This window comes from Procambarus clarkii, chromosome 81 (genome assembly GCF_040958095.1).
Source record: "Procambarus clarkii isolate CNS0578487 chromosome 81, FALCON_Pclarkii_2.0, whole genome shotgun sequence".
In the NCBI taxonomy this organism is placed as follows: domain Eukaryota; kingdom Metazoa; phylum Arthropoda; class Malacostraca; order Decapoda; family Cambaridae; genus Procambarus; species Procambarus clarkii.
In genome coordinates, this window is record NC_091230.1 from 3,374,158 (window position 1) to 3,400,713 (window position 26,556).

Here is a 26,556-nt window from a genome sequence, read left to right on the forward strand (position 1 = left end):
TGAAACTCTGCCGCCCCCATTGAGAAAGCATCCAGAAAGTCGGTGAACCAATACAGACCACAGCTGGGTTCAGAGAGACCATAGCCTCAAAACTGCCCAACAAAACTCCCCCAACAATGTAAACACTTGAATCTCCCGAGACAAGCGCAAGCGTGTTAGCACTTTCCTCCCATTAGTTGGGGTGAGGCCACAGCAAACCTCCACTCTGATGTTGATCAAGTCTTTCAATAGGCCACAGAAAATAACATAATGTTTAATGAGGATAATTTCCAATTCCTATGCTATGAGAAAACAAAAACATGTAAGCTGAAGCCATATAAAATGCAGTCAAATTACACTATTTAAAGAAAAAAATGTAAAAGATTTAGGAGTAATCATGTCAGAAGACCTTACTTTTCAAGAACCCAACAAAGTTGCTGTCACAACTGCAAGAAAAATGACACATTGGATAACACGAACCTTCCAAACAAGAGATGCCATACCAATGATGATTCTTTTGAAGATGTTAGTGCTCTCTAAAGTGGAATATTGTTGCACACTAATGGCTTCATTCAAAGCTGGAGAGAAATTGATGACCTGAAGAGCATGCAAAGTTATTTAACTGCTAGAATCCACTCAATAAAACATCTAACTCATCCACTCGTCTAAAACATCTGGGATCACCTAAAAATTTTAGATCTGTACAGTATTAGCAAGAGTGCAGTTGGGAGAGATACATAATAATTTACATCTTTAACACATTAGAAGGACTTGTTCCAAATCTGCACACACAAATAATACCACATGAGACTAGAAGGCATGGCAGGAAGTGCAATATAGCTCCTCTGAAATACAGAGGTACAATAGGCACACTGAGAGAGAATTCGATCAACATCATAGGCCCAAGACTTTTCAACACTCTTACCCTACACATTTGGGGCATAATTGGCCAACTTCTTGCACCTCTTGACGTGTTCAAAAGAGAGCTTTGCAAGCACCTTCGAAGGATACTTGATCAACTAGGCTGTGACTCGTATGTCAGGCTGCAAGTAGCCGCATCGAATAGCCTGGTTGATCAATCTAGCAACCAGGAGGCCTGGTCAGACACTGGGCCATGGGGACACTGATCCCCAAAATCATCAAGAGGTAGGTAGGTAGGTGGTGAAGTGTCACCTGCTTCCTGTGCCTCTGTGAGGGAGGGGGCCAGATTCTGACTGGTCCTCGTAGGCAGAACTCGTCACCACAGGTGATGCGATCCAGTAGTTAGAGGCAATCTCGGCGAGATAGCTTCAGGGAGCCACCTGGGCTCACCCAGAAATTGACATTTCATTACATTTATTGTTGGTTTCATAGACTAAATGTAATATACTAGTACAATACATACATTGTTAAAAATTGGGGTAAAATGTTATGATGCCAGCTCATGGATGTGATATTTCATTTATTGCTTTCAACTGAGTGTGTTACAGCTGTATGTCTTAGTTGCATAATGTAGATATTTTTTAAGCACTGCATTTTAAAATGGAAATTCTTTATGTATATTGTAAGGTACAGTATTTTTAATGGGTTGCATGTTATGTAGAGACTACTATTTAGTTCATTGACATTTTCAGTGAAGTAATTGTTCAAGAGCTGACAAGCCTCAAGAACCGGATGGGTCATGTACAAGCTCTCACATCTGCTGTCAGTGATCGCTTCAGTCAGCTGGTTGCTAATCATCGGAGATTTCTCATGCTCACTCAGATGTGTGGAGACAACCAAGAAACATTCACACAACCTCTCAGGGAACGATTAGAGGATTTTGTAAATAATAAAGTTGATTCAGAGAAAGCTGTAAGGGAACTAATTGTTTTGCTATACATTCACCATTTCTATTGTTTTAACTTCTATCTTCATCCTTTCATACCCTGGATAACTTGGATTTTCCCCTAACATGTATACATTTTATTGAGCATACATTATGCATCTTGACATTCCACACTTTGGCCCCTTAACTTACTTTAACCTTATCCACGACTTATTCTACAATTATCATGTTTCATTATTGTGTATGTAATTTCTCCATTTACATTGGAATGGCATTTACAGAATTTTACTCGCCAGTAATTAGTAGAAATGGTTTGCTATCTCACTGAGGATACAGCTAAAACAAGGGTTAGAAGCTGCCTTTGAAAAATATGCATTAATGGGGTAAAGGCCAAAATAATTCAAAGAAAAATTATGTAAATATAATGATACTAATTAAGAGATGCATTCAAGTTAGTGATACCTTTAACATGAAGATTTTTATGGGCCTTAATTAATAGTTCAGGTTTATACTGAAAAATTATTGACTGAGGCATACTGAAGCTGGACTGTGCACTTACCTTAATTAACTGGTAATTAAGGTGACACTTAGGTAATTATTTTGTGTAATTATGTTCACCTATATTAGGAATAGGATTAGCTTCCTATTCTAACTTTTGTGGGATACCACTAGTAACCTCCCAGCAGTCTGACGTCTCGCCTCTCACAGTGACTCCCTTTTCTTATGATGTAGAGGAACTCCTTCATTATATATGTTAGAGCACATGTGGGGGTTGAGTAGTGTATACTGAAGCACTATTTGGGTTTTAGGAGATAGTAATAGTTTTCTTGCCTAATTGTAAAGCATTTCTCATATTTACTTGCCTAAGTAATAAACAGGTAATTATCACTCAGTACTGTAGCAGTAATTATCACTCGGTACTGTAGCAGTAATTATTACTCGGTACTTTAGCAGTAATTATCACTCAGTACTGTAGCAGTAATTATCACTCAGTACTGTAGCAGTAATTATCACTCAGTACTGTAGCAGTAATTATCACTCAGTACTGTAGCAGTAATTATCACTCAGTACTGTAGCAGTAATTATAACTCAGTACTGTAGCAGTAATTTAAAACAAGTTGTAGTCTTCAGTGTTACTAATCATGTACAGTGGAACTTCGGGTAGCGAATGTCCCTCTTTACGATTTTTCCAGGTTACGAGCTCAATTTCTTCAGAAAATTCTAATCGGGTTATGACCCCTTGCCTTGCCTTGCAACTTTGTTGGTACACATATCGGTCGACCAAGCATGTGGTCCCTGGTGGCATAGACGAGGTGCGCTTCTGTTAACCAGTGTCTCCCGATCCCGCTTGAATGTTGTATTTGGAAGGACAACAGGATGGATGGATGGTTGGTTGGTGGGGAGAATTGGATGGATGGTGAGGGAGGGGACTGGATAGATGGTGAGGGGGACTGGATGGATGGGTGGTGGGGGTGAACTGGATGGATAGTGGGGTGAACTGGTTGGATGGATGTTGGGGGGGGGGGACCTGGATGGAAGGATGTATAGTGGGGCTTAATGGATGGATGGTGGAGGGAGTCTGGATGAATGAATGGTGGGGGGAAACTTGATGGATGGTTGGTGGGAGGAAACTTGATGGATGGATGGTGGGGAGAAACTTGATGGATGGATGGTGGAGGGAAACTTGATGGATGGATGGTGGGAGGAAACTTGATGGATGGATGGTGGGGAGAAACTTGATGGATGGATGGTGGAGGGAAACTTGATGGATGGATGGTGGGAGGAAACTTGATGGATGGATGGTGGGGAGAAACTTGATGGATGGATGGTGGAGGGAAACTTGATGGATGGATGGTGGGAGGAAACTTGATGGATGGATGGTGGGGAGAAACTTGATGGATGGATGGTGGGGGGAAACTTGATGGATGGATGGTGTGGGGAAACTTGATGGATGGATGGTGGGGGGAAACTTGATGGATGGATGGTGTGGGGAAACTTGATGGATGGATGGTGGAGGGAGAACTGGATGGATGGTGGGGGAACTGGATGGATAGATGGATGGTGGAGGGAGAACTGGATGGATGGTGGGGGAACTGGATGGATAGATGGATGGTGGAGGGAGAACTGGATGGATGGATGGTGGGGGAACTGAATGGATGGTGAGGGGAACTGGATGGATGAATGGTGGTGGGGAACTAGATGGATGGATGGATAGGGGGTGGCTAGATGGATGGATGGCAGAAGGGGGATTGGGTGGATGGATGGATGGATGGATGGCAGGTGAGTGGCTTGGGAGAGGGGGGGAGGGGAAAGAAAATCTTTCAGAAACACCAGCCCTAGGATCATGTAAGGGAAGAACACGTGGAGGGCGAGTGGGTGGGCAGGTGAGAGTGAGTGGATGGATGAGTAACAGGGCGGGCGGCAAAGTGGGTGGATAGGCAGGCAGCAGTGGTTGGGAAGGTGTCATTGTGTGCAGGCAGAAGTGAAACGGTTGGCATAGTGGGTGGGTGGGTGTGCAGGCAGCATAAGGAGGTGGGTGGCAGATGGTAGACTAAGGTGGTGGGTGGCTGATGGTAGACTAAGGTGGTGGGTGGCTGATGGTAGACTAAGGTGGTGGGTGGCTGATGGTAGACTAAGGTGGTGGGTGGCTGATGGTAAACTAAGGTGGTGGGTGGCTGATGGTAGACTAAGGTGGTGGGTGGCTGATGGTAAACTAAATAAAAAATAGAGAGAAATCCGAAATATTTTTTCTCCTATACAAAATCAAGATCAAAAACCACATCTAGTATCGGGCCCCTGCGAAAGGGAGATGGAACTTTCACAGATGACAACAAAGAAATGAGCGAGTTACTGAGGAAGCAGTACGACTCTGTTTTCAGTGAGCCATTAAATGCACTAAAGATTGATAACCCAAATGAATTTTTCATGGATATGATACCAACATCAAATCACATATCAGACGTCGCCCTATCCCCACTAGATTTTGAAGAAGCCATAAACAGTATGCCTATGCACTCTGCACCAGGCCCGGATTCTTGGAACTCCATATTCATCAAGAACTGTAAAAAACCACTATCGCAGGCCCTTCACATTCTGTGGAGACAAAGCCTAGATACTGGCGTTATCCCTGACATACTAAAAACAGCAGAGATAGCACCACTCCATAAAGGAGGAAATAAGGCAGAGGCAAAAAATTACAGACCGATAGCACTAACATCGCACATCATAAAAATTTTTGAGAGAGTGCTAAGAAGTGAGATCACAAAATACATGGAATCACAGCATCTCCATAACCCCGGACAACATGGTTTCAGAACAGGGCGCTCTTGCCTGTCGCAGTTGCTGGACCACTATGATATGGCATTAGATGCTATGGAAGACAAACAAAACGCTGATGTAATTTACACAGATTTCGCAAAAGCTTTTGATAAATGTGACCATGGTGTTATTGCACATAAAATGCGTTCAAAAGGAATTACCGGGAAAATAGGCAGATGGATCTACAATTTCCTGACTGACAGAACCCAATGTGTAATAGTCAACAAAATAAAATCCAGCCCATCAACCGTGAAGAGCTCAGTCCCCCAGGGTACTGTGCTTGCTCCAGTACTTTTTCTCATCCTCATATCGGACATAGATCAGAACACAACCTATAGCACTGTATCATCCTTTGCAGATGACACTAGGATTTTCATGAGAGTTGGCAACATAGAGGACACGGCAAACCTCCAATCAGATGTAGATCAGGTCTTTCTATGGGCTACAGAAAATAATATGGTATTCAACGAGGATAAGTTTCAGCTCATGCGCTACGGAAAAATTGAAAATATAAAAACAGAAACCACGTACAAAACGCAGGCAAATCATAACATAGAACGAAAAGGCAATGTAAAGGACCTGGGTGTACTCATGTCGGAAGACCTTACCTTTAAAGAACACAATAAAGTAGCCGTCGCAACTGCAAGAAAAATGACAGGTTGGATAACAAGAACTTTTCACACTAGAGATGCTATACCGATGATGATACTTTTCAAAACGCTTGTGCTCTCTAGAGTGGAGTACTGCTGCACAATGACAGCCCCTTTCAAAGCTGGAGAAATTGCTGACCTAGAGAGCGTGCAGAGATCCTTTACTGCTAGAATCCACTCAGTAAAACATCTAAGTTACTGGGACCGACTAAAGAGCCTAAATCTGTACTCCCTTGAGCGCAGGCGGGAGAGATACATAATAATTTACACGTGGAAAATAATTGAGGGGCTGGTCCCAAACCTGCACACAGAAATAACACCACATGAGACCAGAAGACATGGCAGGATGTGCAGAATACCCCCGTTGAAAAGCAGAGGTGCAACAGGTACTCTGAGAGAGAACTCTATCAACATCAGAGGCCCGAGACTGTTCAACACGCTTCCACTACACATAAGGGGCATAACTGGCAAACCCCTCACAGTGTTTAAGAGAGAACTGGATAAGCACCTCCAAAGGATACCTGATCAACCAGGCTGTGACTCATACGTCAGGCTGCGAGCAGCCGCGTCTAACAGCCTGGTTGATCAGTCCAGCAACCAGGAGGCCTGGTCGACGACCAGGCCGCGGGGACACTGAGCCCCGGAAGCACCTCAAGGTAGCCTCAAGGTAAGGTGGTGGGTGGCAGATGGTAGACTAAGGTGGTGGGTGGCAGATGGTAGACTAAGGTGGTGGGTGGCAGATGGTAGACTAAGGTGGTGGGTGGCAGATGGTAGACTAAGGTGGTGGGTGGCAGATGGTAGACTAAGGAGGTGGGTGGCTGATGGTAGACTAAGGTGGTGGGTGGCTGATGGTAGACTAAGGTGGTGGGTGGCTGATGGTAGACTAAGGTGGTGGGTGGCTGATGGTAGACTAAGGTGGTGGGTGACTGATGGTAGACTAAAGAGGTGGGTGGCTATCTTGAGGTTATCTTGAGATGATTTCAGGGCTTATCATCCCCACGGCCTGGTCCTCGACCAGGCCTCCTTGTTTTTAAACACCCCTAAGAAGCAGCCCATTGCAGCTGTCTAACACCCAGGTACCTATTTACTGCTAGGTAACAGGGGGCATTAGGGTGAAAGAAACTTTGCCTATTTGTTTCCACCTCCACCGGGGATCGAACCCGGAACCTCAGGACTACGAATCCGAAGCGCTGTCCATTCAGCTGTCAAGCCCCCTCATGGGCTGATGATAGACTAAAGAGGTGGGTGGCAGGGTGGGCACAGAACGGATGGGCAGATGAGTAGCAGGACGGGTGGGAGAGAGAGTGGGTAGCAGAGGCGGTGGAGTATGTGGCAGAGCTTCCGACTAGGACTAGCACAGGAGCTGGTCACCCCTGGTCTCTCTCCAAGACACCCCATCCTGCACACCAGACACTCCCCACTACCGCCATCCCCTCATCTCGCACCCTCCCAGCTACCTGCATTCACTCATCGCCCACACCGGACTCCTCCAGTTGTACCCCTCCCAGCCATATGGACGGTGTTAATATGGTGGGCTTCCTTCCTACCAGCTGATGGATTAGGAAGCAGACTTCTTGAGCACCTGTCATTAAACTCTTTTTGTTTTCTGACTGACTGGTTGCGACTGTGAAAGCCTGATTGACTGTGAATGCCTGATTGACTGTGAATAGCTGACTGTGAATGCCTAATTGACTCTGAATGCGGGACTGATGATAAATGCATTACCAATTACTAACACAATTGTGAATGCTTGACTGCCTTTGGTTATGACTGAATGCTTGATTGCCTTTGGTTATGACTGCCTGTGACTGGTCTAGACTGTGAATGTTTGACTGCCTTTGGTTATGACTGCCTGTGACTGGTCTTGACTGTGAATGTTTGACTGACATGTTGTGACTGACTGACTGGTTCTGACTGGCTGCCACATAACAGAGGCATTGAAATATGTGAAAGGAAAATCTGGAACCAGTGATGCAGATTTGAAAGTGTTTAAGGCGAGCAGGGGACGGTCTCGCCTCCTTCCCCAGCCTCCTCACCCTTCCCATACACCAACACTGCTTCTTCCTCCCTCCCACCCTCCGTCCTCACTGTTTCCCATACACCAACATGACTCCTCAGTAAAGTACAGTTAAATGTTCACATATTTTATTTATGGTTTATATTTATACCTGATTGTTTTGTGTATGAAAATATGAGTGGTATTCTGTATAAAATTTATTTTTAAGTTAATATTTCTGGGGGGAGCCCCTATGGCTCCCTGGAGTTATCAAGGCTGATAGGTATATCATTAAACCTCTGCATCAGTCAGTGTTAATGAAGTTCTAGGCCTGCTGGGGACCATGAGCCAGAACCTGACCCTCTCAAAGAGGCACGAGGAGCAATGGCCTGTAGAAATGCACATGGGATTTGGAGCATTTTATGTCTGCTTTCGACTGGGCCAGGCACCCAGAAAGGTAAGCGCCTCAAAACAACCCGCCTTTTCTGGTTAAAACAACTAAAATAGACAAATGAGTGGACAGAGCTCCCCAAGTGAAAACAAGCAAATGAACTTGACTTCACCCGAGCCGCGCCGCATGTCTGCGCAGCTTCCCCCTTCCTGGGGAGAGGGGCTGACTTGGAGGCCTAGGGCCCCGCTGGACCCCGCCTGGGTTTTTCTACCCTCTGAGCGGGGCTTGTTGTTACAAGGGGTGGGGTTTTATTTTCCCCCCTCTGCGTACGAATTGGATTTGGTGTCTGCCCCTCCCCAGGTTCGGTTCAATGTTCCCCGGGTGTGTCGGTTCCATCCTTCTGAATGTTTTCGGCTTCTCGCATCCAACCTACTGCGGTGCGGGCAACTCTTGCCGCTTTCCTCCTGCGTGACCTGGATTATGCCTCGGTAATGGATCCATCTTCATTCAGGTTTGGGACTTCGTTCCCTTTCTGGGTGCGTTATGAGGTTCCGGAGTCATCCTGGCTGGCGGACTGTCCCCTCTTTGCCTTGGAGGCTTGGCTTTCTTTCTGCCGTTCCTGCACGCTTGAGTGACACGAGGCTGCGGCGGTGGTTCAGGTTTTCCTGGTGGGCAACATGGAGCACCTCAATGAGTGCTTGTTTGCCCCTGCCCTTTCCCGGGATGTGGGTGTGATGCAGCTCCATGTGCAGGTTCCCTCCCTCTCGACTGCACAGGTTGCTGAGGACTTGGGCACCCGTGGCCTTTTGGTTTCGGCCTTGCGTCATTTTTCCCTCCTGGAGCTGTCTTCGGATTGGCTTGCGGAGGATGTGAGGACGCTTAGTGCCATCCCAGGGTTCGGTGCCTTAGGCTCAGTGGCCCGCTCGTTGGCTGCCTTGCTGAAGCTGTTTACGCCGATCCTGCGGGGTGCAGTTTCCCTGTTCTATGCTTTCCGGCTCACGTGTCGGCAGGCGGTGCTTGCCTCCTCCCTGGATTCAGCCTGGGCCCTGGCTCTTAGGATGTCTTCGCCTTTTTGTCCTCTGTTTTTTGAGGATTCTGCCGTGGCGCAGTATATTCAGGCTTCTTCGGCTACTTATCTGCCTATGTACAAGTATCATATCAAGTGTCAAACGTATTCGGGTCGTTTCTCTCGGCCTGCAATGGCGTTGGGTGGCCCCTCCTCCTTCGAGGGTTCGGGGCTGGCAGAGCAGGCCTCTTTCCCTGCGCTCTGTCGGGTCATCTTGGAGTGGGTTCGCTTGGGTGTGGTTGAAACGACGGCGTCCCTCAGATGGGTTTCCCGTCTGTTCCCAGTACCAAAACAAGACTGTGCGGATCTGCGGTTCATTCTGGACTTGTCCCCTCTGAACCCCTGGGTTCATTGCCCCTCCGAAGCAAGACTGTGCGGATCTGCGGTTCATTCTGGACTTGTCCCCTCTGAACCCCTGGGTTCATTGCCCCTCCTTTCGGATGACTACGCTATCCCAGGTCTGTCTTCTGTTGGAGCCGGGTGCTTGGATGGTGTCCCTGAACCTCCGGGACTCTTATTGGCATGTCCCAATTCATCCAGGGGTTCAGGGACTGTCTCGGTTTTGTTGTAGGGCGTCAAGGTTACCACTTTCATTGTCTCCCGTTCGGGTTGAACCTGACACCTCGCGTGTTCACACGTCTTACTCGGGTCGTGGTGGCCCGTCTGCGTCTCTTAGGTGTTCGGGTGTTGGCCTCCCTCGAAAACTGGCTGGTTTCGGCTCCCAGCCGGTCTAGTTGTCTGCTAGCCAGGGATCAACCCGATCTCGCAAATTTAATAAGTCAATATTGACTTATTAAATATGTGCATAGGTGACATACTTAACATAATAGTTTCCCTTGAAAAGCTTCATAGAAAACACCGACATTACCTAACCTACTTAGTATGTTAAGATAAGCATCTTATTGCTTCGTAATTACAATTATTACATAACCTATACCTATAATAGGTTAAGTAACAATTGTAATTACGAAGCTATAAGATGCTAATTTTACCATACTAAGTAGGTTAGGTAAGGTCGGTGTTTTCTATGAAGCTTTTCAAGGGAAACTATTATGTTTAGTATGTCACCTATGCACGCAACTAATAAGTCAATATTGACTTATTAAATTTGCGAGAACGGGTTGCCAGGTATTTGGTGCTTTCCCAGCTCGCCAGGTTCGAGTTCTTGGTGAACTGAAGGAAGTCCCATCCGGTTCCCACCCAGGTTCAGACATGGCTGGGTCTTGTGTGGGACTCTTGGACCACTTCCTTGTCTCTCCCTCCGGAGTCTCTTCTGTGGCTTCAGTCCCGCTTGTGCCTGTTTCTGGGGGCTCCAGGTCACCCGGAGGTCGCTCGAGAGCCTGTGCTAGAGCCTGAACTTCGCGATATTGGTCTACCCGCCGAGTCAGGTTTGGCTTCATCGGCTGTTCTGGTTCCTTCGGGGACGTCCCTTCCACCTCTCTCGCGATCACTGGGTTCGGACCCCAGGGGCCTTGCATTGGCTGCTGCGTCACCGGCTTCCTCTTTGGGTTTTTCGGGGTTCAGTGCCTTGGCGCCTACCTGAGCCCTCGCTCGATGTGTTCATGGATGCATCGTCTCTTGGCTGGGGCTTTGTGACCAGTGCTCACCAAGCTGGCTAGGGACAGTGGGGTCCGTCTTTCCGTCGAGCTCACAGCACTGTGCGTTTGCAGCGGTGTGTTTTGCTCTTCGGAGGATTCGGGTTCCCAGTGGGTCGACGATCTGGCTCCAGTCAGACTGCTTCCCAGTGTTATTGTCTGACCGGGAAGATTCGATGCTGTCCTTGGCTCTTTGGCGCTGGTTGCTTCGGGTGACTCATCTGCCGAGTTCTCGGGGTTTGGCTCTCCTGGCAGTTCACGTGCGGTGAGTGTCCAACGTCTTGGCCAGAGGCCTGTCTCGGTTCATTCTCCTTTCCACTGAATGGACGGTCGACGCCGACTCCTTCAGTTGGCTTTGCCAGATGTTCGGTCGCCCCGAGGTGGACCTCTTCGCATCGGCGTGGTTGTGGCGCCTTCCCCGACTGTGAGGCCGTCGGGGTCAATGCCTTTCGGCAGGGTTGGTCGAGGTGGGGGGTTCCTGTACTTCCTTTTTCCCAGTTCAGCTGTTGCTCCAGGTCCTGACTCGTTTGGAGACTTACCAGGGGAGAGTTGTCCTTTTAGCCCCGTGGTGGCCGGCCCAGCCGTGGTTTCAGGCGCTGCTTGCTCGGTGTCCGAACCCGGAGGTTTTCCCGCGGTTCTTCAGTTTGCTTTCGGTATTGATGTTACTTCTGCTTCGTTTCGCAAGCTGTCTCTTGCCTTGTTTCACCGCCGGCCTGCTCATGCGCGGCCTGAGCTGTCTTGGTCTTTGGACAGAGAGAAAGGGTCTTATCTTTCTTCTCCTCGGTTTGTGGTGGCCCCTTCGGTTCAGGATTGTTTCTCCAAGGCTCTTTTTCTGTTGGCATTGGCCTCTGGGGGTCGGGTTGGGGAGCTTTATACTCTCCTCCGGTACAGGTGTTTCTGCTTATCTTGAGGTTATCTTGAGATGATTTCGGGGCTTTAGTGTCCCCGCGGCCCGGTCCTCGACCAGGCCTCCACCACCAGGAAGCAGCCCGTGACAGCTGACTAACACCCAGGTACCTATTTTACTGCTAGGTAACAGGGGCATAGGGTGAAAGAAACTTTGCCCATTGTTTCTCACCGGCGCCTGGGATCGAACCCAGGACCACAGGATCACAAGTTCAGCGTGCTGTCCGCTCGGCCGACCGGCTCCCCTGCTTCTTTGGTCTTCATGATGGTTTTGTTCATTTGCAGCCATCTCCTTTTCTGGCGAAGAACGAGACTGCTGCTTTTCGGAGGGGTCCCTGGGTTGTTGATGCTTGGTTGGTCAGGCCGGGGGTGCATCATGTTGTGTTTCTGGTTGCGGCTCTTCGCCATTATTTGCACGCCATGGCTTCTGTGTCCAGGGACATGCTTTGGGTTGATCCGGTTTCCCTTCTTTCCTGTTCGCGGGTGCGGGTCTCTCAGGTGGTCCGCAGAGTTATTAAGGCTAGCCAGCCTACAGTCTTTCCCCAGGCCCATGACGTTCGTAAGTTTGCTGTTCTTGCTGCCATCTTTGGGAACAAGTCCTGGGCTGACATTCGGGCACGGGGCTTTTGGCGGTCAAACAGGATCCTGGCTGCTCTTTACCTAGTGAACGTTCCTCGGCCTAGTCGGGCCTGTGTTGCTTAGGGTCAGAGGCTGCAGCCAGTGTCTCGACTTCGAGTTGTGGAGTGAGCAGCGACCGCCTCCCGGGTAAGTTCCTATGTTCTTTCTCTGTGGGTAGTTAGTTCCGGGAAGCCGAAGGGGCGCCCCCCCTCAGAAAACCAGCGTTGAATGTAATGAAATGCCATTTTCTGGGTGAGACCCGGATTCTCTCCGTCATCCCTCCCTACCTCCGGTCGGCTTTTTTTTCGTGTGTTTTGACATCCAGCCTCAGAACTGATAGTTGGATAGCCGGCGTGAGTGGTCTGGGGCTCCCCCTTCCCCTTCTCGGGAAGGGGGCAGCTGCGCAGACAGCGGCGTGGCGACGTGTGACATCATGCTCGTTTGCTCGTTTCTTTTAGGGGAGTTCTATCCACTTGTTCGGCTTTTGGTAGCAATATTTTCACCAGAATAGGGGTTTGTTTTGGGATGCTTTTCTTTCTGGGTGCCTGACCCGGTTGATAGCAGACATAGAATGCTTCCAACCACACGGAACACCACGAGCGTAGCATCGTTAGCGCAACTGGTCTGTAATTCTTAGCCAATGTTTTGCTCCCTTCCTTGTGTAGATGAACTATATCTGCTGATTTAAGGGCTTTTCGTATGTCCTGTATGTCCTAGCTTTTCCTCCACACTATACTGAGTGTCTGTACTAGTGGCACTTTACATTTCTTTATAAATATTGAATTACATGAGTCTGGACCTGGGGCTGAATGCATGGGTAAGTTGTCAATTTCTCTTTCAAAATCTGCAGCATTCGTGTTGATATCAGTTACATTTTCCGCGAGCATCCTGTAACTTCACTTAGGTAATTATGGGGGTTTCTATAGGCCATTGCTCCCAATGCCTCTCTGAGGGGGCCAGGTTCTGGCTCGTGGTCCCGGTAGGCCCATAGAACTCCATACACATGACTGATGCCAAAGTCTGACATTTGCATATCAGCCTAGTAAGCTCCGGGGAGCCTCTGAGTCTCACCCAGAAAATGGCATTTCATTACATTCAGCGTTTATTTTTTTTATATAACCCTACCTCCCTCTGTCCTGTGGCTTACCCCTAATAAGACACATAGATCATAAGAGTCCTGATGGCCTACTTCTGATCTGAGCCATGACCTGGTTTTCCCCACTGCCTGACAGCAGATTGGTAAGGGATTCGCAATCCTGTGGTTCCAAGTTCGATCCCCGGTGGAGGCAGAAACAATTGGGTAGTTTCTATACCTAGCAGTAAATGGGTACCTGGGAGTTAGACAGCTGCTACGGGCTGCTTCCTGAGGGTGTGTAACAAAATGGAGGCCTGTTGAGGACTGGGCCGAGGGAACACTAAGCCCCCAAATTTTCTCGGATTAACCTCAGAATAACTTCCCCCTCACAGAGGCATGTGGGGGCAGAGGATTATTATGATCACCCTTACTGTAAAAATATTGGGAAAGTAAGTAAAGCAATGAAGACAACGGTCTCAACTGATTCATTTAAACCTAAATGATTCACTTGAAACTAGCGCAAATGCACAATTCTACCAGGTGCGTCAATTTGTTGTTTATCAACTCTGGACTAACTTATTGCTGGCATGGAGTCAGGAGCTCTGGGGGTGCCACCTGTTGGTGGCCATTTCCACCAGGTGAGCTTGCACTAGTTTTGAGTGCATTATTTTAGTTTAAATGAATCATTTGCCATGTAGTTTGGCTGTTTTGTTGCTACATTTTCTGTGAATCTTGCAGTTGTTTGCATTGCTTCACTTACTTTCTGGATATTTTCTCAGTGAAGGTGATCGTAACAATTCCCTGCTTCCTGTGTGTCTGTGAGAGGAGCCAGGTTTTCTCTGTTCCCTGGTAGGCCAAGCAGGACTTTTATGGTTGATGTGAATCTGTGGGGGGGAATCCATCTCAGCGAGATAGCTTAACCCCTCAACTGCTCGGCTTCCAAATATGACACCCCCAGTGTGCAGGAAATAAATTGTTGACCAGACCACACACTAGAAGGTGAAGGGACGACGACGTTTCAGTCCGTCCTGGACCATTCTCAAGTCGATTGTGGAAATAAATTCTCTGGAAAAAATTCTTTGTTTTTTAGTGTCAAAAACCCTTCCCTGAGTATGGATATGTTAACAAAAAGTCAAAATTGTACTTACTTTGGCTGCTATGGAGTCCGTAAATTCGCGCATGACGTCATCAATCCCTGGTCGCCCGTGGCGTATACCCCTGGGGCCACTAACGAGCCCGGCTCAAGATGCGCCAGTTGCCACGAATATATTTTTGTTTATTTTTTGCGCACAGTTCCAAAAACTTTTTAATTGTTTTTTCGTCCCAATCCTATGTATAATGAACACGTACACTACATTATGGTAGTAGAACATCCGTACTGTCCGAAGACACTGTGTTACGTGCATGACACATGTGTACACATGTTGCACATATTTCCCATGCAACATGCTAATTTATGTATGCTGTATATACGATCTATTTACACACTATACACTATCACACACAATATACATTCACCATCAACACACACTCAGAACTCCACGAGTGTCAGCTGCCACACCAGCCAGTCTCTCTCACTCCTCCAACGCCTTACTCACCAACATTGATCCTCCCACTATACTGTTATTGTTTTTATTACACTATTTACACATGTATACCTATCTACATGTTTTATTCATGAGAACTATGCAACTAAGCCTGTATTGTGTTCAAACTTTACAGTGGCCATCATACACTGCATGAGAAATCACACTGCAGCCAGCAGACGACGCTACGATTACGTCACCTCCCTCACCTAAATAGCTCCTCCCAGCATACTTCTGTTGCTGTTATTACATTATATACACACACACACATTGTATATACCCATGTACATATGTATTTCACCATAGCGGACCACTAAGCTAGTATGATGAGCAAAACAAGAGTGGCTGCCCCCCCCCCCCCCCCCCCCCACACACACACACACACACACACACACACACACACACACACAAAACAAAAACAAAAACAAAGCAACAAGATCAGTAGTGGAAGGGGGAGTAAAGAGCAAAGGAAAAGGGAACATGTTCCTGAAAATTGTATATACCAACATAGATGGAGTGAGGTCAAAAACTTTGGAGTTGCAAGATATAATCCAGCTTAGGGTCTCAGATATTGTTGCATTATCAGAGACGAAACTTGAAGGAAATATAATAAATGAAGTCGTATTCCCAAGAGGCTATTCAGTTTGGAGACGTGACAGGAAAAATAGGAAGGGAGGAGGAGTGGCTGTACTAGTGAAAAAACACCTGAAGGTAAAAGAGTTAATATTTGAAAACCCTCGAGATATTGACATAATGGCATTGCAGGTCTGGAATCAGGATGATAAGCTGATAATTGTAAATACATACAGCCCACCAGCAAGCAACGCATGGACAAAGGAAGAACTGGATGACAAACGAGAGGGCCTCATAATGGTCATGAGAGATATTATTGTACAAGCAGATAAAGATAAATCAAGACTGTTGATACTGGGGGACTTCAACTTTAGAGCAATAGACTGGGAGGCCTATGAAGCAAGAACGGAGGACTTTTGGACATGCAGATTTGTGAACCTCATTCTGGAGACATTCTTGTATCAACACATAAAGCAAGCCACAAGAATGAGGGAAGGAGATGTACCGTCAGTACTGGATCTAGTATTCACCAGGAAAGAAGAAGAGATTTTTGACATCCAGTACCTTCCTCCCTTGGGAAAGAGTGATCACGTCCTGTTGGACATTAAATATGTTTTAAGATATCATCTAGAAGAAAATGGGGACATTGAAACAGTTGATAAACTCGATTTAAGGAGAGGCAACTATGGGGAACTTCGAAATTTTTTTAATGAGTGTAATTGGACAGAATTGTTGCTAGGCAGGGAAGTAAATGAAATGTATGCCAAATTTTTAAAACTATACGAGGAAGGCACACAAACATTCATACCAAAACAGAGACGCAGGGCCAGAAAACAGGATTGGTTCGACAGAAATTGTGAGAGGGCAAGAGACCAAAAGACACAAAAATGGAATCAGTATAGGAAGAGGCCAAACCCCCAAACATACCAGCGATACAAAGATGCAAGAAACAACTATACAGCAGTAAGGAGAGAGGCAGAAAGAAATTTTGAAAAAGGGATAGCAGATAAATGTAAAACAGAACCGGGCCTATTCTACAAATTCATAAACAACAAATTGCAGGTAAAGGATAATATCCAGAGGTTGAAAATGGGAAACAGATTCACGGAAAATGAAAAGGAAATGTGTGAAACATTAAATGAAAAGTTCCAAAGTGTGTTTGTACAAAATGAAATCTTCAGAGAACCAGACACAATAAGAATTCCAGAGAACAACATAGAGCGGATAGAGGTGTCTAGAGATGAAGTGGAAAATATGCTAAAGGAGCTCAGGAAGAACAAAGCAGCTGGCCCAGATGGCGTTTCACCATGGGTTCTGAGAGAATGTGCATCTGAACTCAGCATTCCACTTCACCTGATCTTTCAAGCATCCCTGTGTACAGGAATCGTAGCAGACGTGTGGAAACAGGCTAACATAGTTCCAATCTACAAAAGTGGCAGCAGGGAAGACCCCCTCAATTATAGACCTGTATCATTGACAAGTGTAATAGTGAAAGTATTGGAAAAGCTAATCAAAACTAAATGGGTAGAACACCTGGAGAGAAATGATATAATATCAGACAGACAGTATGGTTTTCGATCTGGAAGATCCTGTGTATCGAATTTACTCAGTTTCTATGATCGAGCCACAGAGATATTACAGGAAAGAGATGGTTGGGTTGACTGCATCTATCTGGACCTAAAAAAGGCTTTCGACAGAGTTCCACATAAGAGGTTGTTCTGGAAACTGGAAAATATTGGAGGGGTGACAGGTAAGCTTCTATCATGGATGAAAAATTTTCTGACTGATAGAAAAATGAGGGCAGTAATCAGAGGCAATGTATCGGAATGGAGAAATGTCACAAGTGGAGTACCACAGGGTTCAGTTCTTGCACCAGTGATGTTTATTGTGTACATAAATGATCTACCAGTTGGTATACAGAATTATATGAACATGTTTGCTGATGATGCTAAGATAATAGGAAGGATAAGAAATTTAGATGATTGTCATGCCCTTCAAGAAGACCTGGACAAAATAAGTATATGGAGCACCACTTGGCAAATGGAATTTAATGTTAATAAATGTCATGTTATGGAATGTGGAATAGGAGAACATAGACCCCACACAACCTATATATTATGTGAGAAATCTTTAAAGAATTCTGATAAAGAAAGAGATCTAGGAGTGGTTCTGGATAGAAAACTATCACCTGAGGACCACATAAAGAATATTGTGCAAGGAGCCTATGCAATGCTTTCTAACTTCAGAATTGCATTTAAATACATGGATGGCGATATACTAAAGAAATTGTTCATGACTTTTGTTAGGCCAAAGCTAGAATATGCAGCTGTTGTGTGGTGCCCATATCTTAAGAAGCACATCAATAAACTGGAAAAGGTGCAAAGACATGCTACTAAGTGGCTCCCAGAACTGAAGGGCAAGAGCTACGAGGAGAGGTTAGAAGCATTAAATATGCCAAAACTAGAAGACAGAAGAAAAAGAGGTGATATGATCACTACGTACAAAATAGTAACAGGAATTGATAAAATCGACAGGGAAGACTTCCTGAGACCTGGAACTTCAAGAACAAGAGGTCATAGATTTAAACTAGCTAAACACAGATGCCGAAGAAATATAAGAAAATTCACCTTCGCAAATAGAGTGGTAGACGGTTGGAACAAGTTAAGTGAGAAGGTGGTGGAGGCCAAGACCGTCAGTAGTTTCAAAGCGTTATATGACAAAGAGTGCTGGGAAGACGGGACACCACGAGCGTAGCTCTCATCCTGTAACTACACTTAGGTAATTACACTTAGGTAATTACACACACACACACACAGAGACAGACAGACAGACAGACAGACAGACAGATAGTGAGGCTACCTCGATTCTCTCCCTCGCTCCTTCACCACAATTCCTCCTCCCACAATACTACACACAGTGTTAATTATCACCACAATCCTGCTGTTATCACAATACTGGTCACTTATTCATGTAAATAAATAATTGACCACAAGTTTATTTTGTAAAGGAACCTAAGAAGTCGTTTGAAGGTTCCTAGACGGACGAAATAATGCTGTGGTGCTGTGGCTAGTGCTTTGAACATCGTGAACAGCATTGAATCACTGATATTTGAACATTGTACACGGTCATTATCACACTCAGGCTCTTCTGTAATCCTATCATGGCTAAATAATACAAGTTTTATATACAGTGGAACCTCTATTAATGAGTGGGTCTATTAACGAGTTTTTCCAGTAACGAGCAAGCCACTCGCAGCAAATTTGTCTCTATTGACGAGCTCGCCTCTATTATCGAGTGAAACCACATGGCGCTTCCTAGCGTCTCGCGGGTTCTCGCAACTTCTCGGACGCCTCCGACGCCAGTGTTGTTGTTGTATCTCACACGACAAGCATCCCTCTGGATTTATTTGCGCTTTTCTCTGTTTTTTTTGCGGTTTTGTGACTGCAATTTGTAACGCACGATGTCGCCAAAGAAGCTGGTTGCTAAAGACAGTGTTGGCAAGGGGAAGAAAGTGACAATTACTGTGGAAGTGAAGAAGGAAATAATAGCAAAGCACGAGCGTGGTGTGCGTGTGGTTGATCTCGTCAGGGAGTATGGCAGGACCTCATCAACGATTTGTACCGTTCTGAAGAGGAAGGAGCAATTTAAGACGCTTGAGGTGGCTAAAGGAGTTACCAAGGTTAACAAGAAACGTCCACAAATCCTAGAAGAGGTTGAAAAGCTACTGCTAGTCTGGATGAATGAAAGGCAATTGCATGGCGATAGTGTCTCTGAAGCTCTTGTCTGTGCAAAGGCCAAGAAGTTGTATGTGGACCTTGTCAGGAAGACACCAGGTGCGTCGTCTGAAGAGGAGGAGATATTTAAGGCAAGCCGTGGATGGTTTGAGAAATTTAGGAAGAGAAGCGGTATCCACAGTGTTGTGCAACATGGGGAGGCTGCCAGCTCTGATAAAGCTGCTGCTGAGAAATTTGTACCAGAGTTCCAGGAATTTGTTGCTGAAAAGGAGTTCTTGCCCCAACAAGTTTTTAATTGTGACGAGACTGGCCTGTTTTGGAAGAAAATGACGAAGAGGACCTACATCACACAGGAGGAACAATCTTTGCCTGGCCACAAACCGATGAAGGATCGGCTTACTCTCGTCCTCTGCGCCAATGCAAGTGGCGATTGCAAGGTCAAGCCGCTGCTAGTCTACCACTCAGAAAATCCACGCGTGTTCAAGGCATGTAAAGTGTATAAGGCGCGACTGAATGTGATGTGGAGGTCCAATAAGAAATCCTGGGTCACGCGGATATTCTTCACTGAATGGATCAATGATGTTTTTGGCCCCTCAGTGAGGAAATATCTTGAAGAGAAACAGTTGCCACTCAAGGCCTTGCTTGTGCTTGATAATGCTCCTGCACATCCTCCACAGATGCGAGATGAATTGTATCCCGAAAATCAGTTCATTACCATTAAGTTCCTTCCTCCCAATACCACTCCACTCCTCCAACCTATGGACCAGAAAGTCATTGCAAACTTTAAGAAACTCTACATGAAGGCCTTGTTGGAGAGGTGTGTTGATGTGACCGACAATACAGGGCTGACCCTCAAAGAATTCTGGAAGAACCACTTCAATATCCTGGGTGCCTTACGTTTGATCGATAAGGCCTGGGAAGGAGTGACAAGGAGGACTCTAAACTCTGCTTGGCGTAACCTGTGGCCTGAGGGTGTCCCTGAGCGAGACTTTGAAGGTTTCGGTCCTGCACCTGCATCTGCATCTGCACCTGTGGAAGACCTAGAAGTGCATCTAGTGGATGATATTGTTGCTCTGGGGCAAACTTTGGGTCTGGAGTTGGATGCTGCTGATGTGCAGGAGTTAGTGGAGGAGCAGAGTGAGGAACTGACCACTGAGGAACTCCTGGAACTTCAGAAGGAGATTAATCAAGAGGAGGCACAAGAGTTCTCATCAGGGGAGGAGGTGGTACGGGAGAATGCTGCTGCCTCTTCAAGTGAGATCAGGGAAGTGTTAGGAATGTTTGAAAAGGTGACCGCATTCTTGGAAAAACATCACCCTGATCAAGCAGTGACAACCCGATGTGTGAACATGTTTAATGACAATTTGCTGTCTCGTTTTAGGGACATCCTAAAACAAAGACAAAAGCAATTGTCAATAGAAAAGTTCTTTCCAAAAGTAGAGAAACGAAGAGCCAGTGATAGTGAACCACAACCCGGTCCCAGTGGGGTGAAAATCCCAAGAAGAGAGAGCCCACCTGACTCAAAGGTGGATTCTCCTTCCACACCATAACCCCTCTCCACCTTCCCACCTCCCCATCGTCTCCCTCAAGCCAGCAACAACTCTTCATAAGGTAAAGTAAATGTTAAAACAGTACAACAAAACATTTATGTGCAGTATTATATTGACATTAAAAAATGTCATACAAGTATGGATGTTTTTGGTAGTGGAACGGATTAAATTTATTTCCTTTATTTTAAATGGGGAAATTTGTTTCCAAAGACGAGTTTTCCAGGTAACGAGCTCGGTGCCAGAACGGATTAAACTCGTTAATAGAGGTTCCACTGTATGTATGTATGTATGTATGTATGTATGTATGTATGTATGTATGTATGTATGTATGTATGTATGTATGTATATATGTATATATGTATATACAGGCATACCTCAATTTAAGAGTTTAATTGGTTCCTGGAGACGCCTCGTATTCCGAAAACTCGCATTCCGAAGCTAATTTCCCCATAAGAAATAAAGGGAAATGAATTAATCCGTTCCTGACTACCCCAAAAACCCTACATCAAACTAAATTTTTATACCTAATTCATCTAAATAAACCTACAAAACTATGTTCAAGTTATTACTTACCTTGCTGTTGAATGCTGTAGGCATATGGAAGATGGTGAGGAGGTGGGAGGAAGAGAGGAGTTACTGTTTGGAAGGGGAGTCCCCTTCCATTCTCACATCAGGCAGTGAGGACTTCACTGGTATGCACACACTGGCACATTTTGCCTGCATACCACTAGGACTTGCTTGTTTTACTAAGAATTTGTCTAATGACACTTGTTTTTCCCTACATTTTAACACTTGTCTGTAGTAAGACATCACATTATCATTTAAAAGGTCAATGCAACGGCCTGCTACAGCTTTATCTGGGTGAGTTTTTTCAACAAAACTTTGCAGTTCTTCCCATACTTCACACATTTTCTTAATCAAGAAGGGACATCCTCTACTGCCTCTACTCACAGCTATTTTCTTAGGTTGAACCTTACCAATGGCTTTCTTGAGACCCATGGCAAGATATAAAATGACAACTTTTATGCTCAAATGGCCAAAAAAACGATAAAAAACTGTAAATCCTTGTGAAGAATTCAGGTGGGATAGTCACTGGACACGAGACACTGGTAAACTGAGGCGCGATCGCCATGCCACCACGCGCCAGTCGGCCTGTACACGTATCAACAAACTCGCGTCCCGAGGTAACCCTTGCCTTCCGAGACATATTTTTGGAGTAAATCCTGCTCGTCTTCCGAAAAACTCGCATACAGGGACACTCGCATTCCGAGGTACCACTGTATACATATATACATATACATATATACATATACATATATACATATACATATATTCATATACATATATACATATACATATATACATATACATATATACATATACATATATTCATATACATATATTCATATACATATATACATATACATATATACATATACATATATACATATACATATATACATATACATATATACATATACATATATACATATACATATATACATATACATATATACATATACATATATACATATACATATATATATATATATATATATATATATATATATATATATATATATATATATATATATATATATATATATATATATATAATATGTCGTACCTAGTAGCCAGAACACACTTCTCAGCCTATTATGCAAGGCCTGATTTGCCTAATGTGCCAAGTTTTCATGAATTAATGTTTTTTCGGCTACCTAACCTACCTAACCTAACCTAACCTAACTTTTTCGGCTACCTAACCTAACCTAACCTATAAAGATAGGTTAGGTTAGGTTAGGTAGGGTTGGTTAGGTTAGGTAGGGTTGGTTAGGTTCGGTCATATATCTACGTTAATTTTAACTCCAATAAAAAAAAATTACCTCATACATAATGAAATGGGTAGCTTTATCATTTCATAAGAAAAAAATTAGAGAAAATATATTAATTCATGAAAACTTGGCTTATTATGCAAATCGGGCCTTGCATAGTAGGCTGAGAAGTGCGTTCTTGCTACTAGGTACGACATATATATATATATATATATATATATATATATATATATATATATATATATATATATATATATATATATATTAGTATATTTTGGTAGCAGTCTTTCCTGTAGACATATATTATTAAATATGACCGAAAAAGTAAGATTAATAATTCTAACACGAATTTTCTCAATCTTTCGTACATTACGCTTCACTGTTGGAGGTAAATCAAAAATCAATTCTCCAAAATTCATTTTTATTTCTAGTCTGACGCGACACAGGCGCGTTTCGTAAAACTTATTACATTTTCAAAGACTTTAGTTCACAAATACACAACTGATTAGAACTTGCGTATCTCCGATTTTATATCTACATTTGAGTGAGGTGGAAGGGGTGATGTGGCATTAACACAAGACAGAACAAAGTGTGGTATTAATAGGGTATTAATTTCATCAACACAAGACAGAACAAGAGTATTAATAGGGTATTAATTTCATCAACACAAGACAGAACACGAAACAATGGATATTGAATAGAAGTGTTTGTAGAAAGCCTATTGGTCCATATTTCTTGATGCTTCTATATTGGAGCGGAGTCTTGAGGTGGGTAGAATATAGTTGTGCAATAATTGGCTGTTGATTGCTGGTGTTGACTTCTTGATGTGTAGTGCCTCGCAAACGTCAAGCCGCCTGCTATCGCTGTATCTATCGATGATTTCTGTGTTGTTTACTAGGATTTCTCTGGCGATGGTTTGGTTGTGGGAAGAGATTATATGTTCCTTAATGGAGCCCTGTTGCTTATGCATCGTTAAACGCCTAGAAAGAGATGTTGTTGTCTTGCCTATATACTGGGTTTTTTGGAGCTTACAGTCCCCAAGTGGGCATTTGAAGGCATAGACGACGTTAGTCTCTTTTAAAGCGTTCTGTTTCGTGTCTGGAGAGTTTCTCATGAGTAGGCTGGCCGTTTTTCTGGTTTTATAGTAAATCGTCAGTTGTATCCTCTGATTTTTGTCTGTAGGGATAACGTTTCTATTAACAATATCTTTCAGGACCCTTTCCTCCGTTTTATGAGCTGTGGAAAAGAAGTTCCTGTAAAATAGTCTAATAGGGGGTATAGGTGTTGTGTTAGTTGTCTCTTCAGAGGTTGCATGGCTTTTCACTTTCCTTCTTATGATGTCTTCGACGAAACCATTGGAGAAGCCGTTATTGACTAGGACCTGCCTTACCCTACAGAGTTCTTCGTCGACTTGCTTCCATTCTGAGCTGTGGCTGAGAGCACGGTCGACATATGCGTTAACAACACTCCTCTTGTACCTGTCTGGGCAGTCGCTGTTGGCATTTAGGCACATTCCTATGTTTGTTTCCTTACACTAAGGAAACAAACAAGAGGAGTGTTGTTTTTGCACACACGATGTTTTTAGATGTTTGCATCAGCTTTGCTGGTGCTCGCTGCTGCTGTGTTGGCTTCAGCTGCTTTTGTGCTGGTGCTGGGTACAGCTGTGCTGGTGCTGGGTACGGCTGTACTGGTGCTGGGTACGGCTGTGCTGGTGCTGGGTACGGCTGTGCTGGTGCTGGGTATGGCTGTGCTGGTGCTGGGTACGGCTGTGCTGGTGCTGGGTACAGCTGTGCTGGTGCTGGGTACGGCTGTGCTGGTGCTGGGTACGGCTGTGCTGGTGCTGGGTACGGCTGTGCTGGTGCTGGGTACGGCTGTGCTGGTGCTGGGTACGGCTGTGCTGGTGCTGGGTACGGCTGTGCTGGTGCTGGGTACGGCTGTGCTGGTGCTGGGTACGGCTGTGCTGGTGCTGGGTACGGCTGTGCTGGTGCTGGGTACGGCTGTGCTGGTGCTGGGTACAGCTGTGCTGGTGCTGGGTACGGCTGTGCTGGGTACGGCTGTGCTGGGTACAGCTGTGCTGATGCTGGGTACGGCTGTGCTGGTGCTGGGTACGGCTGTGCTGGTGCTGGGTACGGCTGTGCTGGTGCTGGGTACGGCTGTGCTGGTGCTGGGTACGGCTGTGCTGGTGCTGGGTACAGCTGTGCTGGTGCTGGGTACGGCTGTGCTGGTGCTGGGTACGGCTGTGCTGGTGCTGGGAACGTCAACAGTGCCAGTAACATTTTGTATAATATCATCTGTTAAATGACCATTGATTAAATGATTTATTAATTTTATTATTTCGAAGCCGTAGTCACTGAACTGTGGCGACGAATTGAAACGAGAAACGCATGGTGTGTACAGGGATTAGACCCGTCCACTCGCTCACACTGGAGTTGTTCCAATAACAAATAATTTCTCAAATAGCAGATGTCTATCATATTACAGTATATTTTCGGTTTTATTTAGTTTAGTTTAATTAGGATAATAAAAAGCTATTAAAGCATTGGTTTTAGAAATGATTTATTAGTCTGAAACTTTCAAAGTCATGGGTCACTGAACTATAACGACACAGACGAAGGAAAACCAAGTGAGGTTTACAGAACAGTATTCCCTTATCTGTCCACCCTCACTCACCTTGTTTTATCACAGAAAATGTCTATAAGGAGATTTTACGACATGTAGCTAGCTAATCACGCTTCAGCTTTTAAATTAATTTACAAAGATACGTCTGCCACAAATCAGTGGGAGGTGGGCAGGCAGAGCTTGTAAGGGAGAGGCAGGGAGGGAGGCAGGCACGGAGGGAGACAGGCACGGAGGGAGGCAGGCAGAGCTTGGGAGGGAGGCAGGGAAGGAGAGAATGGAGATGGATTGATGGTAGGATGGAGGGAGGGATGGATGATTTGAGGGTGTGTGTGTGTGTATGGGCTGTAGGGGTGGGGGGGGGAGGTGTGTCGGTGGTGGTGAAGGGACCGACTCGCTGATAACCCTAACTCTGACCCAGTTAACTTTTTTTTTTAACTTGATTTGTTTCTTCAATTCTGGATGGATGGAGGGAGAAAGGGGATGGAGGGAGGGGATGGATGGATGGATGGATGGAGGGAGGGAGGGGATGGATGGAGGGGATGGATGGATGGAGGGAGGGGATGGATGGATGGATGGAGGGAGGGGATGGATGGATGGATGGAGGGGATGGAGGGAGGGAGGGGATGGAGGGAGGGAGGGGATGGATGGATGGATGGAATGGATGGATGGATGGAGGGAGGGGATGGATGGATGGATGGAGGGGATGGATGGATGGATGGATGGAGGGAGGGAGGGGATGGATGGATGGATGGAGGGAGGGAGGGAGGGAGGGAGGGGATGGTGGGAGGGAGGGGATGGATGGATGGAGGGGATGGATGGATGGATGGATGGAGGGGATGGATGGATGGATGGAGGGGATGGATGGATGGATGGATGGATGGATGGATGGATGGAGGGGATGGATGGATGGATGGATGGATGGATGGATGGATGGATGGAGGGGATGGATGGATGGATGGATGGATGGATGGGAGGGGATGGATGGATGGATGGATGGATGGAGGGAGGGGATGGATGGATAGATGGAGGGAGGGGATGGATGGATGGAGGGAGGGGATGGATGGATGGATGGAGAGAGAGAGAGAGGGAGAGAGGGAGAGGGAGAGAGAGAGGGAGAGAGAGAGAGAGAGAGAGAGAGGGGGAGAGAGAGAGAGGGGGGGGGAGAGAGAGAGAGGGGGAGAGAGAGAGAGAGGGGGAGAGAGAGAGAGAGAGAGATAGAGGGGGAGAGAGAGAGAGAGAGATAGAGGGGGAGAGAGAGAGA

At 45.6% G+C, this 26,556-nt stretch overlaps 1 protein-coding gene across 6 annotated transcripts in view; it reads left to right on the top strand.

The window, feature by feature from the left end:
• Positions 1–26,556, top strand: part of IKKepsilon (I-kappaB kinase epsilon) — a 395,291-nt gene that overhangs the window by 254,711 nt on the left and 114,024 nt on the right. For all 6 annotated transcript variants that reach the window (XM_069315600.1, XM_045766596.2, XM_069315599.1 and 3 more), the window contains one exon: positions 1,593–1,812. In XM_069315600.1, coding sequence (XP_069171701.1) covers positions 1,593–1,812 — 220 coding nt within the window. The remainder of the gene's footprint in view (positions 1–1,592; positions 1,813–26,556) is intronic.